General features: G+C 38.0%; 1 protein-coding gene across 3 annotated transcripts in view; it reads left to right on the top strand.

The window, feature by feature from the left end:
* The window catches only part of RPGRIP1L (RPGRIP1 like), a 95,334-nt gene that overhangs the window by 67,445 nt on the left and 9,155 nt on the right, over nt 1-18,734 (top strand). For all 3 annotated transcript variants that reach the window (XM_058708754.1, XM_058708752.1, XM_058708753.1), the window contains exons 23-24: nt 10,977-11,160; nt 18,151-18,235. In XM_058708754.1, coding sequence (XP_058564737.1) covers nt 10,977-11,160; nt 18,151-18,235 — 269 coding nt within the window. The remainder of the gene's footprint in view (nt 1-10,976; nt 11,161-18,150; nt 18,236-18,734) is intronic.

Below are 18,734 nucleotides of genomic sequence, written 5' to 3'. Positions count from 1 at the left end.
TATCCTAAAGTTCTGTGAGCGGCCAATAAGGGCTTTTAAGGGAGGGGGAAGATCACTCACTCATTAAACAGATATTTGGGGAGTATTTGCTGCATTCCAAGTTTTGTTCTAGGCCATGAGAATATAGCAGTGAATAAGAGAAATAATCCTCTTGCTCTTAGGGAGTTTACACTCTTGAATTCAATTTTAAAAGAAGAGAGGCACAGAGACTAATTAAAAAGTAATTAGAGAACCCTACTCTGGTTCCCCCCATGTGATGAGATTTTTTTTAACCAGTTGCCTCTACCCTCTCATGTCACAGAATTGAGACTAAAGTAGTATCCTAGATAAGTATCATTTATGCCAATTACACTGTGAATCTGAATTACCTGCTACACTGTATAAGCACTTGAAGATCACCCAGTTTCCTCCTTGCGTGTTTCAGAATCTCTCAGCTCACAGTTATTTCTTAGAAATGTTGATCCTTAAAAGGAATCTAACAGATTTCCCAGGACTTAGACATATTACTTGGTTCTTCCTCTTTTCTTTATGTCTGTGATGTATAATTAATCATAGATTACTTCATTTTGTTTCATTTCATTTACAACATTTATGAGCTTCACTTTGTCAGAGTGAAATGCTTGTCCCCTCCTTTTCTTTCCAAAGTGGCATAATTAGTGTTAGCATCTTTTTTAACAGGCTACATAAAGTTTAGTGGCTGGATTAAATCAAGTCATTAACATAATGTGCTACCCAATTTGCCCCTATCGCTCTTCGTTTCCAGGACATCAAAGGGCCACAGAGCACCAGTGTAATTGGGCCTTGCTGGCCTGTCAGATTCCGTCAGCCTGACGACTGATTCTTTTACTAAAAACCTTCTAGGCATGATAATTAAGTGGGGTGGGGGGAGTCTGAGAAATGTAAAACTTTGGACATTTCTCTATGAATATTTTATTAATTTGAATAATCAGAAGTTAACAGTATCAATTTGATGTATAATACATTGATTAAAAGCCTTGTTTTAGGTCCTTAAAATAGACATCAAAACCAAAAATTTGCATCTGCCATGACACTAAAAAAAAGAATTAACAATCCTCCTTTCAGAGTGTTTCTAGTTTTATCTTTTAAGCAATGCAGCTTTCCATTTTCACTACGAAATGTATGGCCATCAATTCACAGATTTCTTAAAGTGCGCCCACAGGTAAGAATGGGAAGTCACACTCTGAAAGAGCAACGGACTCTTCTGTGCATTGCGTATTTACATCGTTCTCTTTCTCTGTTTCTACTAATGGCAGTTTTGTAAAAACTGCCATATTCGATTGGGCGAAATTGCAATTCCACCTGGAAACCAGGTCCTCTTGAACAATATGAGCTGGCATTCCCAGGTGACTGCAATAATGATGTTCAGCAAAATATGCTTTAAAGATTTGAAAGGCAAAATGCATAAAGCAACTCACTACTTTTAGAATTCATGTATTAAAAAGTATTAAATCAGGGGGCACCTGGGTGGCTCATTAGGTTAAGCATCCAACTTCGGCTCAGGTGATGATCTCACTGCTCGTGTGTGTATGTCTCTCTGTCTCAAAATAAACGTTAAAAAAAATTAAAAATGAATAAAAATAGAAAGTATTAAGTCGGGGCACCTGGGTGGCTTAGTCAGTTAAATGTCTGACTCTTGGTTGCAGCTCAGGTCATGATCTCATGGTTCACGGGCTCAAGGCCTGAGTCGGACTCTGAGCTGATAGTTTGGAGCCTGCTTGGGATTCTCTCTCTCTCTCCTTCTCTGTCTGCCCTTTCCCCGCACACGCACCCGTGCTCAAAATACATGAGTAAACTTTAAAAAGCTTATTAAATGATTTCAGAATCAAACATGATATCCTGTCAATGTGTGAAATAAGCCCCTCCCGCGCTGTTTTACATATGGACGCTTGAGCTAGATAGAATACGTTTCAAAATATATTTTAGGTGAAACCAGAAATGTTGAATTACTCTGCTGGTAGATTCTTCCAAAACTATTTTTTATGTTTTGCAACTTAATTATCTCTTACTAATATACTATGGACATCTTTCCATAGTAGTATATTCCCATTTCTTTTAACAGATGCATAATACTGCAATGCATAGCCATACCATATTTATTTAAATAAGCCCCTTTTGAAGGACCTTTAGGTGAGGACATCTAGGTGTCTCAGTTGGTTGAGTGTCCCATGGAGCCTCAGGTTTCTTTCAGTTTTTGCTAATGCAAACATTTCTGGTTACAATAACAACGTCTAAAAATTCCTGCTTCCTCACATCACACCTTTGCCAAACCAATGGTGAAGAAATTACACCTCACTGAAAATTCCATTACAAAGAAGCCAAGAAAGAGGAATATTTATATACACATACGTACACATTTTTATATGAGCATACAGACACAACATTTAGGTTTATGTAAACAAAGAAAATGTCTAGAAATATATAGTCCAAACACCATTAGCAGTGAGTATCTCTGGGACATGGTCAGGGCAGGGGTCAGCAAACTATGGCCAATGTGTCAATCCCAGCCCTCTCTCTACCTGTTTTTGTAAATAAAGTTTCACTGAAACACAGCTACACCCATCATTTACCTATTGTCTATACTGCTTTCATTCTAGAAGAGCAGAGTTGAGTGTTTGCAACAGAGACCATATGGCCTGTGGTGCAAAAATTATACAAAAAGTAATTGCCAACCCCTTTGGCAAAAAATTGCCGAAAACAAGGAACTTTTATATTTTACTTTTGGGATTTATATTGTTGGCTTATTTTTTTTAAGTATATTTATTTATTTTGAGAAAGAGAGAGAGTGAGCAGGGGAGAGGCAGAGAGAAAGGGAAAAAGAGAATCCCAAGCGAAGCCGCACACCATCAGCACGGAGCCAACATGGGCTCGAACCCACAAACCATGATCATGACCTGAGCCGAAATCAAGAGTCAGGCGTTTAACCTGGTGCCCCTGTTGTTGGATTATGTTTAATGATGAGTATAGACTCCTTCTAGAAAGGAAATAATTTGTAAGCTAAGTCTGTACTAAAATGTTAAATAATAACTAGAGAACAGTTTCATATGAATATCATAGAAGCTTTTTTGTAAATATCTTAGAAAGGGACAACAAAAATATACGTTGAATCTTTCTTGGTTTAGAGCAGTGATTCTCAAAATGTGGTCCCCAGACCAGCAGCGTCAGCGTCACCTCAGAAACTGTGAGGATGCAAATTCTTGGACCCCACCCCACACCTCATGAATGAGAAATTCAGAGACGGAGGCCCAGCAATCCGTGTGTTATTGAGCCTTTCAGGTCATTCTGGGGCATGCTAAGAGTTTAAGAACAACTTTAGGGAAAAGTGGTACTTCTCACCATGACTGCACACTCAGATCACCTAGAGCGCATTTTTAAATGCCAGGGCCTGGCTCCATCGGATCAGCTAAATCCGAATTTTGTTTAAAGCTCCCCGGGTGATACTAATGTGCAGCCAAAATTGAGAACCACTGTACTATAACATCTGTTTTCAATGATGGTGAAAGTGGAATAGCATATCAAAATCACCTGAAATTGAGGGTAATTTTTAAAATTCTCTCCTTCCTTCACATTATTGCCATAGTAAGCCACAGTTAATGATGGAAATGTGTCATATCCCTCAGGTGTATTAGGACAGGAAAAAATATTCCAACCATTGCTTTAGAACATGTGGTAACAAGCTTCTGTAATTTGCTGACCATTATAGATGCAGTAATTTTCATGGTGTATAAGGGAGACCATGACAGTATTCTAAAAATAAGCCCTCTTAACTCTAGCACCATTTTGATTTCCATCACTGAAGTTTCGGTATTTACATTATTTGTTTAATATGGGTCTTTCACAGAACACATGAGAAAAGGTAAGTTACTGCCACTGATGAAAGCTGGGGTTTTTTTTTGCTTTTGTTTGTTAAAAACATTATTGTCTTGACAGTTTGAATTTTTTTAAATTTTTTTTTTCAACGTTTTTTATTTATTTTTGGGACAGAGAGAGACAGAGCATGAACGGGGGAGGGGCAGAGAGAGAGGGAGACACAGAAGCGGAAACAGGCTCCAGGCTCTGAGCCATCAGCCCAGAGCCTGACGCGGGGCTCGAACTCACGGACCGCGAGATTGTGACCTGGCTGAAGTCGGACGCCCAACCGACTGCGCCACCCAGGCGCCCCTGTCTTGACAGTTTGAGTTTCTCTTTACTCTTCTTTCTCCCAAAGAGCTTTTAAGAAACCAAATATTTTCCATCAAAACATGTATGAAGAATGGATATGATTCCTAATAAGGGGAAGTTTTAGAGCCTAGTGTGAGTTGAGAGGACTTTTTTTTTTTTTAAGTTTATTTATTTATTTTCAGAGAGAGAGAGAGAGAGAGAGGGAGAGGGAAAACACAAGCAGGGGCAGAGAGGGAGGGAGAGAGAAAATCCAAGTAGACTCCACACTGTCAGTGCAGAGCCCAATGTGGGGCTCAGACTCACAAACCCTGAGATCGTGACCTGAGCCAAAACCAAGAGTTGGTTGCTTAACTGACTGAGCCCCCCAGGCTCCCCTGGGAGGACTTTTTTTTTTTGAGATGACTCTGCCCACCCCCAGCCTGAAGAAGGAAGTTGTAAGAATCACTTTTAATCAGTATGCATTCCTACCCTGTTTACCTTTGGCTCTGTCAATACCAATGGTGAGCTTTTTTTAGAACTCACCCCAATTAAAATTTTTCTCTTAAAGGGCATAGACATAGATTATAACCTTCCATGTCCATTTTATATCTTATCAGTTTGCTATATAGTACCAAGTTCTGCCTACTCCTATAGGTAGGCTTTGTTTATATTTATTTACACCTATACACACATACACACGTATGTAACACATTTTTATAGTGATAAATGTAATACCCATGTAAATTCATGTAACCATTTGGGGAGTAATTTGAATTTCTCACATCTATCCCTTAGCAATTCTTCTAAGAGAATCATTCACATACACAAGAAAACATAAAGGAATGCAACATTGTTTGTAATAGCAAAAAACTGTGGACACCTGGATTGTTCATCAGTAAAGAAATAAGTGGACTATAGATTATATATGCAATATAAATGGAATTCTATATAACAGTTAATATATAGGAATTGGATTTTAATTATAAACGTGAATAAATCTAAAAATATATAGCATTCAGTGAAAAAAAACACAAGTTGCAAAATGATTAATAGAGGCTGATACCACTGATCTAAAGCCTAAAAACAGAACAATACTCTGTGTCGTTTATGGATATATACCTATGTTGTAGAAAATATAAAAGCGTGTTTGGGAGTGATACATGCCAACTTAAGAATAGTGGTTACCTATGGGGGGATGAGAAAGGAAAGAAAGGAACTAGGAGGTAGGGGCTTTACCTGTATCTAACTGAAATGTTTCATTTCTTCAACAGTAATAACAAAAAAAGTTTGAATCAGATACAGCAAAATGGTAACATCTGTTTTAGACGTTGAGTACTTGAATATGCCAAATTATTTTCTATACTTTATCATTTTTAAAGTTACGGAAATGCTTATTCACTGTAGAAATTTAGAATGAAATAAAACTCACATGTAATCTCACCAGAGTTAGAGTTAAATCTAATGGACTAAACCAAGTTGAAAACTTTTATCATAGGCCATCCTCAGTTAAGGGATACGATGTTTAAGGACTGTCAAGTATAATTAGTTTTTAGAAGCCTAACAATTCAACTCCAATGTGACTGCTCTGATGCTTGAAACCAGAGGAAGAATTCAGCATGATCCTCTGAAGTAAAACATAAAAAATTTAAGCATGCCAATAAAAGCTTAAGTAAATACTGTAGAAAAATATGGCCTAAAAAGTGAATTAGCATCAGTCAGGAAGCAATGGTGGAATTGAGCCAAAATCATGAGAACTTTTAACTTTTTTTCTCTGCGAGTAATACAAGCTGTCATCACATTTCTAGATCATTCAATCACACAGTATGGAGTGTCCATCTATACAGGCAAGTAAAAATAAGTTCTTACTTGAGTGACTTCTGTTACTTCTGTTCACCACAGTCGACTTTTTTTTTTTTTAATTTTTTTTTTTCCCAACGGTTTTTATTTATTTTTGGGACAGAGAGAGACAGACAGAACATGAACGGGGGAGGGGCAGAGAGAGAGGGAGACACAGAAGCGGAAACAGGCTCCAGGCTCTGAGCCATCAGCCCAGAGCCTGACGCGGGGCTCGAACTCACGGACCGCGAGATCGTGACCTGGCTGAAGTCGGACGCTTAACCGACTGCGCCACCCAGGCGCCCCCACAGTCGACTTTTAAATGCTTTTTTTTTTTTATATGCTAACGTCAACATCTTGCTAACTAGAGATGTAAATAGGGCACTTGGTGAACAAGACAAAAGTAACATCATACTTAGTAACAAACGTTCACACATACAGAATAGAAGACAGGAAAAGCCTAAAGCCTATACCGTGTGGCCAACTTACTACATGTGAAGGCTACCAATACCCTACAGAAGTACAATTGTCTTGTTCTAGAGATCCTAAACAGACATTATGATGCATCTGACTGCAAAGACTTGTTTGAATCAGTGTATGGTTATCCCTGGCAAGTCTCCTAGTGAAACTTTTCATTGTTTTATTATGAAAAATCGGAAAAGTTCAAAAAATAGTAACCTCCCATCTCAGTTCCACAATATTGACCTGTCTTTGAAATACTCTTATTTAACTGAAACCTTAAACAGCAAGATTTCTATATATTTTTCAACAGTTAGTAATAACCAACTTACCAAAACACGGGAGACAAATATTTGTTAAAAAAGAAAACCTAAAAAAAAAAAAAAAAAAATGCAGCTACACCTTTTACTGGCAATATACAAAAGATATTCTGAATATATAAAAAATATTCAGCCTCCCTTGACTCCATATCTTTAAGTATTTATTGAGAGCCTACTATGTGCCAGATAGGATGTTAAATAGCAGAAGATTAATAAGACAAGGCTCTGGCCTCCAGGAGCTCACAGTCTACAGAGAAGCAGATAGGCAAAAAAAAAAAAAAAAAAAAAAAAAAAATCCATTAAGTATAACGTGACTAGAAAGTGTAGTAAGGACCCAGAGGAGGAACCAGCTCACCCTTGGAGAGTAGAAATGCTATCCTAAAAGGACAGCATGTGTGGCCCAGGACATAAAATAAGTAGAATTTTGTCTGGTGGAGAAGATTTCAGATACAAAAAACCTGAGCTATATAAACAGCACACCACTGGTCCCAGAAAATGGCTAGAGTGTAAGTTAACAGGCTTTCAAGCAGAAAGGGTGATACCTGATTTGTTTTTAGGGAGAGAATTCAGCCACAAGAAGAGCAGCTGAGACTCCAGACCAGGGATTAGGGGCAGGAGTGCCTCGCCTCTCTTCTAGCCGTGAGAGTAGATCCCTTCGTTTCTGAGTGTGTGCTGCATGCCAACAGCAGTGATGTCATAAGCAGGGTAGCTCGAGACCCTGCATCCCTGAGTTTATAGGCTGGTACCGTCCATCTGCGTCCAGTTCTGCCAACCAGCTCTCTTTCATGATTTCTTCTCATTTCTCCCTTGTTACTCCGTCAAACTGCATGCTAACACTAGGCAGCTGTTGAGTGGGTCCTTCCCCCAGATCAGATGAGAACCTAAACAAATTTCTCTAGAGATAAAAATGAAAAGAGAAGCCACATCCTGTTTTGTCTTTTTATCCCCAATAGCTGATACAATGTTGAAACACAAGCTTTCAATAATCTGATGAATCGTTGTGTTCAGGAAGTGGAATGAATAGGGATGGGTGATCTCCAGGATGTGGTGGGTATGAAAAATGAAAATGGCAACCGTGGCTCCGAGGTCTCCTGGCTGTAGTGTGGCCAGGTGGCTGGTGATGTCACCTGAGATGGGAAATATCGGAGGATGAATGGGATCAGGGGAGAGGGTATGAGTTCATTTCTGACACGAAGTTGTCTGACTGAACCATCAGTCAGACAGCTGATATACTTCTTAATCTTCAAAATCTTTATTTACAATCTAGTTGAACTTTTGACTCACAGAGGCAAAAACACAACCAGAATTGTTCCAATGTTGAAAAATAAATTGGCTAGCCCCAGTAGCCAAAAGGTATAATGTTTAGAAAATTCTTTATTCAGACAGAGCATGCTTCCCTGGATATATACTATTTGGAACTTATCCATCTTCTAATTTATTTTAAGTTGATTTATGTAGCATAAAAAGAACAAAGATGGGGCGCCTGGCTGGCTCAATCTGTTAAGCACCCAACTCTTGATTTCGGCTCAGGTCACTATCTCACGGTTCAAGGAATCGAGCCACGCATCAGGCTCCGCACTGACAGCATGGAGCCTGCTTGGGACTCTTTCTCTCCCTCCCTCTTTGCCTCTCCCCCACTTGCTGTCTCCTCTCTCTCTCAAAATAAGTAAACATTTTTTAAAAAGACAAAAGGGGCACCTGGGTGGCTCAGTTGGTTGAGTGTCCGACTTTGGCTCAAGTTATTCAAATCTCACCATTCGTAAGTTTGAGCCCCACATCGGGCTCGCTCCTGTCAGCCTGTCAACGCACAGCCCGCTTCAGATCCTCTGTCCCCCTCTTTCTGCCCCTCCCCCGCTTGCGCTATCCCAAAAATAAATACATATTTAAAAAAAAAAACAAAGAAATGGTAACTAATAACTTCTATACATAATATTAGAAAATTTAAGGGACATGGGATAGAGGTAATGAGGCTCGAGGGGGAATAACAATAAAAAACCGGACCAGAAAGGAGATGATGCCATGTAAGGAATTTTAAAGCTCTTTTAAATTTATTTGAATATGATGGGTTTTCTTTTGGTTTGTTTGGTATTGATGTTTTTGCTTGTTTCTTTGGCTGTAATCTACTTTCATTTAGAATTCTATTTTTGTATATAGTCTTATTTGATAACTTAAATTTGTCCTTACAGTAATGCAAGTTTTTCTATGGGGATTGTACACTTAATATATTATTAATAAAATAACCGGTTAAATAAATTTGATTCCCCTGCTATTTATAAGTTCATTTGTCTCTTCATTGGGTTCTGTGCTAAACAACTTTAAATTCTTCTCTGCACAACGTAGAGGTAACCATTTTGCCTCTCGGTGGCTATTTTCCTTTAATTCTTTTGTGCCGAGGCAGGAATATTTTATAAGATGTTATTGTTATAACAATTATAAGTTTTTCAAATTACAAGGCATGTAAAAAGATGTAATTATGCACGGTGCTCCATTCGAACCAGAATTATAAAATGTGTGTGCGCATGTGGTATTCTGGCAACCACGATGCATCTTAAGGAAAAAATAATATCACTTAAAATATTTTCTTTCCCATGTTAGTCTTCAGCAAGCAGAGAAGGGCTTTTCTGAAGTGAGGTTAGACAATAGAGCCAACTTCATTTTTTATGCACGTGAACGGAGAGGGCTTGAGGTTATTAGTTGAAACCGAGTAACCTTTCCAGGCTTCCATCTCTTTCTTTTCAAATTTGAATATGAAAAGCATATTCAAGTCAAAGACCATCACTTTAATGACATTTGGCAGTCATTTGATTTATTAGGTTTTAGAAAAAATTTTCCTTTAAATATTTCATCATACTATGCTAATCCTAGTAATATTGCCAGCTGCAGCCTTGTACCTGTATTAGTGGAGACAGAATGGTGTGGAATTTTCTCTGTCATCCTAGTAAAATTTCCATGAATCTACTGAATAATAAAATAACCTTATTGAAATATTCAGATTTGGGTTTTTAGTTAAAGTGTCTTAGAATACATAATAAAAGAAAATGTCTTTTGAAAGAATGGGGCAAAATTACTTCATCAAATATTGAGGGGGTTTGACAGCAATAGAAATTGTTCTTTATGGGGATATTTTTACAATAGGATAGTTATGCTTTTCAGTTTGATTAATTATATTATATGCTTTGAAACATCTAAGTAGTCACTATGGTGAATTTGCACAACTGATTTATGTTTGACAATGAGTTCCTAAAAAGTTGGCCATATAGACAGGTCCTGGTTTCAGGATTTTCTAGCGTGCTTCTGAATTTAGTAAAGAGGGGTTTAGGGATTTAGTAAAAGGGAATGAAGTATAAATTTAAAATTGTAAAAAATTTTACAGTTCTAAGGGAAGAGTTACCTTGGTGTGATCTAATTTTTAAGTCATAGACTGTTGTTTGTTTTAAGTCATCACTCAAGGAAACATATATGGCTTGTATAATAATGTCTGTGACACCAAAATGTATTAAGTAAGGATTGAAATGAAAATTACCCAGTAAAGCTGTTATTTGTAATTATTAAATCTGTAAAAATGAGGTAAAAAAAAAAATAAATCACAAGGAAACCTGTGTTAAATTAGGTAGACAGTTTGTTTCTCTTGTTTGAAAACATTACTTATTGAATGAAATATGTTGTGGCAGAATATATAAGACAATGGACTATAGTTTCTGCTCTAGTTAATATGGATTCATATAGCAACATATACTAGCATAATTGCTATGAAGTATTCAACAGGCTTTGATCTCTAAATAACTGAAACTTTCTCAGGTACAATAGATTAAATAAAAGCAGTGATAAACATGTACTTCATTACATAGTTTGAAACAAGGCCAAGTGATACTTGTCATTCTGAAAGCAATCGGAGATGAAGATCTCATAATCTTCGGCCCTGATAGACTCCTAGTGGGGTATTTATAGCCTCAAATGTAAATCAGGAGACTATTGCCATGACACCGTTAACTTCAAACCCTGGGGCATTAGAATCTCATTCTCTCTCTCTCTGTCGTGAATAATCTATCATGTGTAACTACACAGTCGTGTACAATGTGTTCCAAAAAAGAAACCCATTGGCCTTCATGTTTTATTTAAAATTGATAGCGAAAAAGAGGAAATGGGTTTCGGCTCATTTGTTTTATGTTTCTTTGTTGTTTTTTGTTTCTGCTCTTGAAACAGCCATCAGAAAAAATTCGGATTGAGATCATAGCTCTAAGCCTTAATGATTCTCGAGTAACTGAAGATGACACTATCCAACGGCTGTTCGTTGAATGCAGATTCTACAGTCTTCCTGCTGAAGAGACACCTGTGTCACTTCCAAAACCCAAGAGTGGGCAGTGGGTCTACTATAACTATAGCAATGGTATGTATGGTTCATTTATAATACAGACTTTTGTTTTTGTCTTACGGTGAAAGTAGCTGTAGGAACAAGGACAAAGTATGATTCTCTAATGTTCACACAAAGTCATGGAAGTCTCATCAGAATAGATTAATACAAGTCAGGTCGGTAGCATCAGGATTAAGAATTCAATTTGAAGTAATACTAAAGTTAAGAGAAAACAAAAATGGTAGGAAAACAACCTCTCTAGGTGTTCCCGCTATATCACAGAATCAAAAGAAAAATGTCACACGTGGGTCAACAATTGAATCAAAACGTATAATGTTTCGAGGGGGATAAAAAAACTACTATCTTTTTAATCATGATCCAAACAATTCCGTGGCCTAATTTTTTCTACCTTTCTGATCAATATCCTCACATAGATGTTTTTACAATATATATATACACACCTGTCTCCCAGTGTCTATATGTTCAGGATTTTAATTGAGTGACCTAAATTCTTAGAATACGTTTTCATGTTTTAGTCCACACATGCATTGAAAGCTGCAGGCAGGTTGTCTCTTTTAGGACTTTACCTATCAGCTGGTTGCCATCTAAGTCAGACCCACCTGGTACCCTGTAAATTCTTAGATCAGCCGACTTTAAGATGTTTTCGAGAATCGTATATATCAGTATATAATTAATGAGGAGTAAAAATATCATATCAAGCTGACATGACCCTGTGATAAAACTGCTTATGAAGTTCTAAAGCCCTATATTTAAACAAACCATAAAGATGGAGTGTTGCATTATCTTTAGCAAAAACAGGCCATCTTATGCTAATTGAACACTAATATTTTTACTCCCCAGTTTCATAAATTGTATTTTAATCAACATGTGTAATAATGCTGTTGATCATATGTATATCAGCCACTGGTCATGCGGTAAAAATACAGATGGCCGTGGTTACTTCTGTGTGTGTGTACGCATGTGCACACACCTATTTTTAGAAATGTGGTCATTGCTTGAGACAGTAACCATGAGCATCCCAAGGTCTGTTCTAGTCTTCCCTGGATCCACAGTTCTTACTAGTTACGTGAACTTGGGCAAGCTATTTAAATTTCATGGGATCCTTTTTTCTTATCTATTGAATAAGGCACCCTCTTAGATCTCTTCCAGCTCAAATTCTATAATTCTATAATGACAGATAGGTTGAGAAATCACTTAGGAAGCAAATAATATAGTCAGGACAAGAATCTGATTCCTCCTTCCTTTCGTTGACTTGATATAACAGAAACATTTCCAAAAATATTTTCTCAAACTTCCTTAGAGATATTTTACCTGCAAAGTGTCAGAAAAGTAAAACACACCAAATATTATTAGTAATGAGAGAACTGTTTAGACAACTAATTATAATGGAAATACCCCCAAGAAAAGAGACAAACTCTTCTGGCTTTTGTGTTATTCTTCTTAAAGGTCAGCAGTAGAATGTTTGGTTGGACTGACAACAAAATTGCTTTTTAGACATTGTACATGGAGAAATTTGGCCTGCTGCAGAACAGATTGTTTTTATTTGCTTAAGAAGCAATGCAAATCATTCTGGGGATGCAACCTGTTAACACATCCTCAAGTGTCCTGAATTTTGTATCGTTCCCACATAGTAACCTAGGGCTTTGCGGGGTTTTCGTTGGTTGGTTGGCATTGGTTCAGGTATATTTTTTCCTTTTACTGCAAGATACACCTACTATCTAATTGGCATTTTAAGAGCTGCTTATGTTTCTAATGAAAAATCAGTCCTCCAAAAGCAACAAGAGAACCAATAATTTATTAGAAATGAACTCAGTAGAAGTGTTTACTGTATCTTTCTTCAGCTTCTCTTCCTACCTATTGAGATTCAACTGTGTAGTATTTGCAAAGTTGATTGAAACAAATTTTAAGGATATTTAAATCCCTTCGTGGTGGGAGGGGAGAGGACCGTACTTTGTGCTTCCAAGCAAAATAATGCTGTTTTTTTTTTAATCTACTATATCTGAAAAACTGTAGTCTTAGGTCATCAGCAAATTCTGAGAAGTCATGAAAATTAACCTTGTAGAAGGCTTTATTTTATTTTTCACTCAATTATGACCTAGTGAAAGTGTTTATTTTTAAATTATTACATTTGCGTCACCTTCATTGCAGAATCTCCTTGGATCCTTGGTTAATAAGTAACTATCTCATCTAATTATTGTAATGATTTGCCATTCACTTGCGACTTGAAGTAAAAGGTCAATATAATGCAGCCTTACATCTCCCAAATCATATTAAATGTTAATGAAAGTAATTTTATTTCCAAACTGTTTAATTCAGATGGAAAATCTAAAGGACAATTAGTACATGCTGACTTCTGTTTGAACGCCATACCAGTTGAGAGGTGGACTGAACCTCACAATGATTTTTACCCTGTATAATGGCTTGAATCTTTTCAAAAGGGATTTGTGTCCTGAGGCCTAAGTTGGGTACATAAAATGAGAGGTTTAGTCTAGTGATCCACATGATTATAGCCCAATTCGGTCTTGATTAAGAGGTGTTGATACCAGGTTCACTTACACAAAAAATAGATCTTCTTAGGGTTCCTAATGCTGGCGGGAGCGGGTGGGGAATCAAGGTTGAATTCACTTGCTAAACATTTGTAGCAAGAAGAAAACATTTGTATTTTGTTGGGCCTGAAAATTTTGCTCAGAGAATGCTGACAAAGCAGGAAAATAGTTTGGAAAAAATAAGATTGATGGTAGGTCTGAAGAATGTTGTCTGGGCTGAATAAAGCCTTCTAGGGAATTGACAGTGGGAAGAAAAAAGATTAATGAAATCGTCCAAAGTTTTTATGAGACTTCTACAGATCTGGGCCCTTAGTCTGTGAGCACTGAACAGCCTATGTTTTAGAACACTTAAAGCTTAATTCAGAAGATGAAAATGATGCGGACTTTACATTCTGTCACTAATAGGAAGAGAAATTTGGCAAAGATGAGGATTAGGGGAATAACACGCCAACACAAAAAGTTTTCTGAGATTCAAGGTTATCAGCCCTTTGTAATTAAAACCATCTGCATTTCTTCTGCCAATGACACTGATAAGAATATAAAGATCTTTCCAACCTGCATAAGTGAGGGATAAGTTTTTAATGGTAGACAATTCAAGATCAGCTTAGATATTTAGACTACTATTTGGAACCTTTTTGAGACATATGCTTTCAATAAGTTCATCTGAAAATCTAGCAAGTCTTAAACAAATGTGATTTCTAATGAGAATTAAAGGCAAAAATAGCTTAATTTTTAGAGAGTTCTGATATTTTTCAAATCACCAGAATTGCTTATTTTATTTTTTTACTTTATTTTGAGTGCGAGAGAGAGAGAGAGAGCACCAGCGGAGGAGTAGAGAAAGGGGGAGAGAGAGAATCCCAAGCAGGCTCCACACTTGAGCACAGAGCCCAACTCAGGGCTCAGACTCACGACCCATGAGATCATGACCTGAGCCAAAATCAAGAGTCAGACGCTTAACCGACTGAGCCACCCAGGCGCCCCAGAATTGCTTTTTAAAAGACACGTTTGAAGTTTTGAAACTGTAGATTTTTTTTTTAACCATCTGGTTCCATAACACCACATGGATGTCCTTAGGACCATGACCTAGAGGTGGCCACAGTGTTCCGATGTCCCGCGTGTTCAACACAGAAGTGTTCATTGGCAAAGGGATGTTGAGCTGCAGCCGTGGTTCTCTGTGTGGGACATCCCAATCAGCAGCAGCAGCAGCTGGGAAGAGAAAAATTCTCAGGCCCTAACCCAGACCTGCTGAATTAGAAACTCAGGGTGAGCTCATTAATGTGCATTTTAACCAGCCCTCCAGGGGATGCTGGCATACATTAAAAGGCAAAGAACCTCTGGGCTAGATTAAGACGCCCACCTTCTAGGCCTTGTTTGTGCAAGCACAAGAGCTGGACTTCGCGTTTGGTAAACCTTCCGAGAACTAAGCTTATCGGTAAAGAGCTTGAGTTTTTTCGAAAAGGAATTGTAAAAGCTGTTTACCCCAAGAGAGTGAAGGCCCCTGGAGCAGCTGAACCAAAGCAATATCCTTTCCTGAGAGAGTTCAAGGAGAATGAGATGGCCTCCCGTGATACAGGTACGGAATTCTCTCTCACACTGCAGTCTGTGCTAATGACATGGTTGCAGCTTAAACAGCAGGAGAAGTTTTGACTTCCTATGGAAGAAGGGGACGTTATAGCGTGGAGGTTAAGAAGGCAGACTCTGGAGGCAGACTTTGCTGGGTTCTGCCACTTTCTAACTAGGGGAGCCTGAGCAAATTACTTAACTTCTCTGGGTCTGTTTAATCATCTGTCAAATGTGGGGCAGCATGGTCCTTAACACATAAGAAAGGTACTGAGTGCAGTACCTAGTACATAAGCACCACTCAACAAATAATGGCTGTCACTATTTTTATCATTGAGAGAATAGGAAATACAGTGTGCTGGCCAACCGGATGGAGCAGAAGCAGGGGTATCCCTGCTATACCATTTTTTCACCAATTTCCATGGTAAAGGTGTTTTGTTTTGTTTTTAAGATGTAGAAATTGCCGTGTAGTACAGCAGTTCAACTTCTGGATACCTACCCAAAAGAATTGATAGCAAGGGCTCCGACAAATATTTATGATGAATACATAGCAGAATCATTCCCAATAGTGAAAAGGTGGAAATAACTCAAATGTCCATCAACAGACAAATGGGTAAAGAAAATCTATATATCACAATGCAACATTATTTAGTCTTAAAAAGGAATGAAATTTGGGTAAATGCCATGGATGAACCTTGAGAAAGACTTATGCTAAGTGAAATAAGCCAGATACCAAAGGACAAATATTGCATGGGTCTACTTGTAAGAGGCACCCAAAACAGGCCCGTTCATAGAGACAGAAAGTGGAATAGAGGTTACCAGGGAGTGGGGAGGAGGGAGGTGGCAAGTTACTATTTAACTGGCACAGAGATTCAGTTTGGGATGATGAAAACGTTCTGGAGGTGGATGGTAGTGTGAATGGACTTAATGCCACTGAGCGTATGCTCAACAATGGTTAAAATGATCAATTTCATGTTACGTGTATTGTACTACATTAAAAAAATTTTTTTTCGAACTACTGAGATTTATCAGAACTGGCCTAGTTGAATTGAAAGACTAGCTAGATGCTGGAGTCTGAACCCATTCTTTTTCGTTTTTCTTAATCACTGAGATGACCCTTATCTTCAAACAACACAGACCACTATAGTTAACCAGACTCTGTCGTGTATTTGAAAGTTACAAGAGTCGATCTTACATGTTCTTATCAGAAGTTAAAAAAGAATGTGTGACTCGGGGAGGTAAGGGATATTAATTAAACTTATTGTGGAAATCATTTCTCAGTATATACATATATCATTATGTTATACACAAGATTAGTACAATGTTAAAAGTCAATTCTATCTCAATAAAATGGGGGGGGGGAGGAAATGATCCAAAAAATTATCACCAAAAAACCCCCCAAATTATGTAGACCATTATGGCTTTTAAGTTTTAGAACTCTGAAGTCAAAGAAATATGCTCAACCGTCTCTTGAATTGGTGGTGATTAACAGCAAAAACAAAAAATTCCCATTCGGGGAAAAAAGTTCCCATTTGGCTTGGTGTACTGGTGGCCAAAATGGGGTGCAGTCTCCCAACATTAGTGGTCCTTATCCGTTAGCAAGCCTTTTTAGCACTGGTAAGCAAAGCACTAGACTCACAAAATACTCTGAACCTTTTGTCTTTTTTGATTGCCGTAAATCTCCGTAACCTATGTAATTAGTCACATTCACTGATACTGCATTATGCAAACAGCAGTAAACCAAGAGCCACTCTTTGACCTTTGTTCTCACTTCTCTTAAATCCTTAACCCACCCCTACACAGACACTTATGTGTCTCCCACCCTGTGTGCCTCAGTGCCCAGCACGTCAACGGAGCCAAATGACTAAATGAACTGATAGCATCATACTTTGAGATTGGACTAAAATTGTCCAGGGAAACATTCTCAGTATGAAATATGTTCTTTCCCAGCGGAGTCTGGCTTTGGAATTGTCATGGTATCTTTCACCCTTTGTGTACTTTTGATCAGGATAGTCTCTAAATTGAGAGCTGGTCACAGGGGAGACTTTACCTCCAAAATGGCATGTGAAAAAGAAATGTCTTCAGAAGCTAAGGCATGGCTGAAAGGCTGCCGAGCTGAGAAAAAATAATCAGGTTGAAAATTGGAGAGTTCGCACTCTGAGATGCCATTTTCCCAAACTGCAGACGCTTATTTACAGGTTCAAGTGCTCACTGCCTTCTTCCTGGTGGGACTTTAGATCAGCTATCTCCCCTCATATTTCAGCCAAGTAAAGTCTGGCCACATCCCTGCAGGCCGACATGCACCTTTCGAAACCAAAGACAAACTTCCTACCCTAAAAAGCCTCTCTCCCTTCCTCCACATTTCTCTCCCATACCCCCCACCCAAACACCAGTAAGCGTCAGCCTATGGATTTCCTCAACCCAATACGCTAGATGCCTCTTTTATTGCATGTTGTGGCAGGAGAGAAGGATTAAATTACCGAGGCTGTCAGAAAGGACAAGCTCTCTGCCATACATTATCATTATCACTCGCTTCTTGGGTGAAAGAAAATGCAGTAAATCCCTCAAATACAAAGCAATAAAGACCGCTGGCTTTTACTGTCATGACTGCCAGTGCCATTAACAGGCAGTGACAGCGATGTGGCACTCTTAGATGTTGCTTGTATCTTTTCTGACAGTGTGCACATAAACCTGCCAGTGACATGACATTAGATCACATGACTATTTGGATTTGACTCTGGTTTCCACAGCCGCTTTCTTTTCCCAGGCATACAAGTGAGGTGGCATGACTTGTGTCTCGAAAAACAGCTATTTATACAAATACAGAATGGTACTAATGTGGCATATTCCTGAGTGACTTCCTCCTGTGGATTTTTTTTTTTTTTTTTTTTTGGTATAGTGATCTACGTGGATAAAGAAAACAACCAAGCAAAGAGAGACATCTTAAAAGCTATCCTACTGAAACAAGAGATGCCCAATAGAAGGTACCTTTAGCATTCTGAATTATCGCATGGCTTCTGTAAACGTAGATCTCCGTGGCACGGTGTGGCGAAAGAAAATGTACAACGAGGAATCAGAGAACCTGACTTCTCTGATTTCACTCCCTACTAGCTGTCTGACCTTGGATAAGTATCCTGTGCCTCATATCTTCTCCATCTGTAAAATGGCGGTAATAATACCATATAGGGTTGTTGTCAGGATTAAATGAGATCATATGACTGAGATGGCCGGAATAGAACCTGACAACACAGTGGGCAATAAGTGTTCGCTGTCCTCAATGGAAGTGGGAGTAATATCAATATTATTATTTGGAATAGCTCATCAGCCTTTCAGACTAATTTTACCTTTCCTATCATTGTTTAATTCACTTCATGTTATTTTGTAATGTCTTTTTATTTTTATTTATTATTTTATTTATTATTTTTATTTATTTATTTTACTTTATTATTTTATTTATAATTTTTATTATTTATTTATTTATTT

The sequence above is a fragment of the Neofelis nebulosa genome, chromosome 17 (genome assembly GCF_028018385.1).
Source record: "Neofelis nebulosa isolate mNeoNeb1 chromosome 17, mNeoNeb1.pri, whole genome shotgun sequence".
NCBI classification, from domain to species: Eukaryota; Metazoa; Chordata; class Mammalia; order Carnivora; family Felidae; genus Neofelis; species Neofelis nebulosa.
This window is presented reverse-complemented; position numbering and strand designations above follow the sequence as displayed.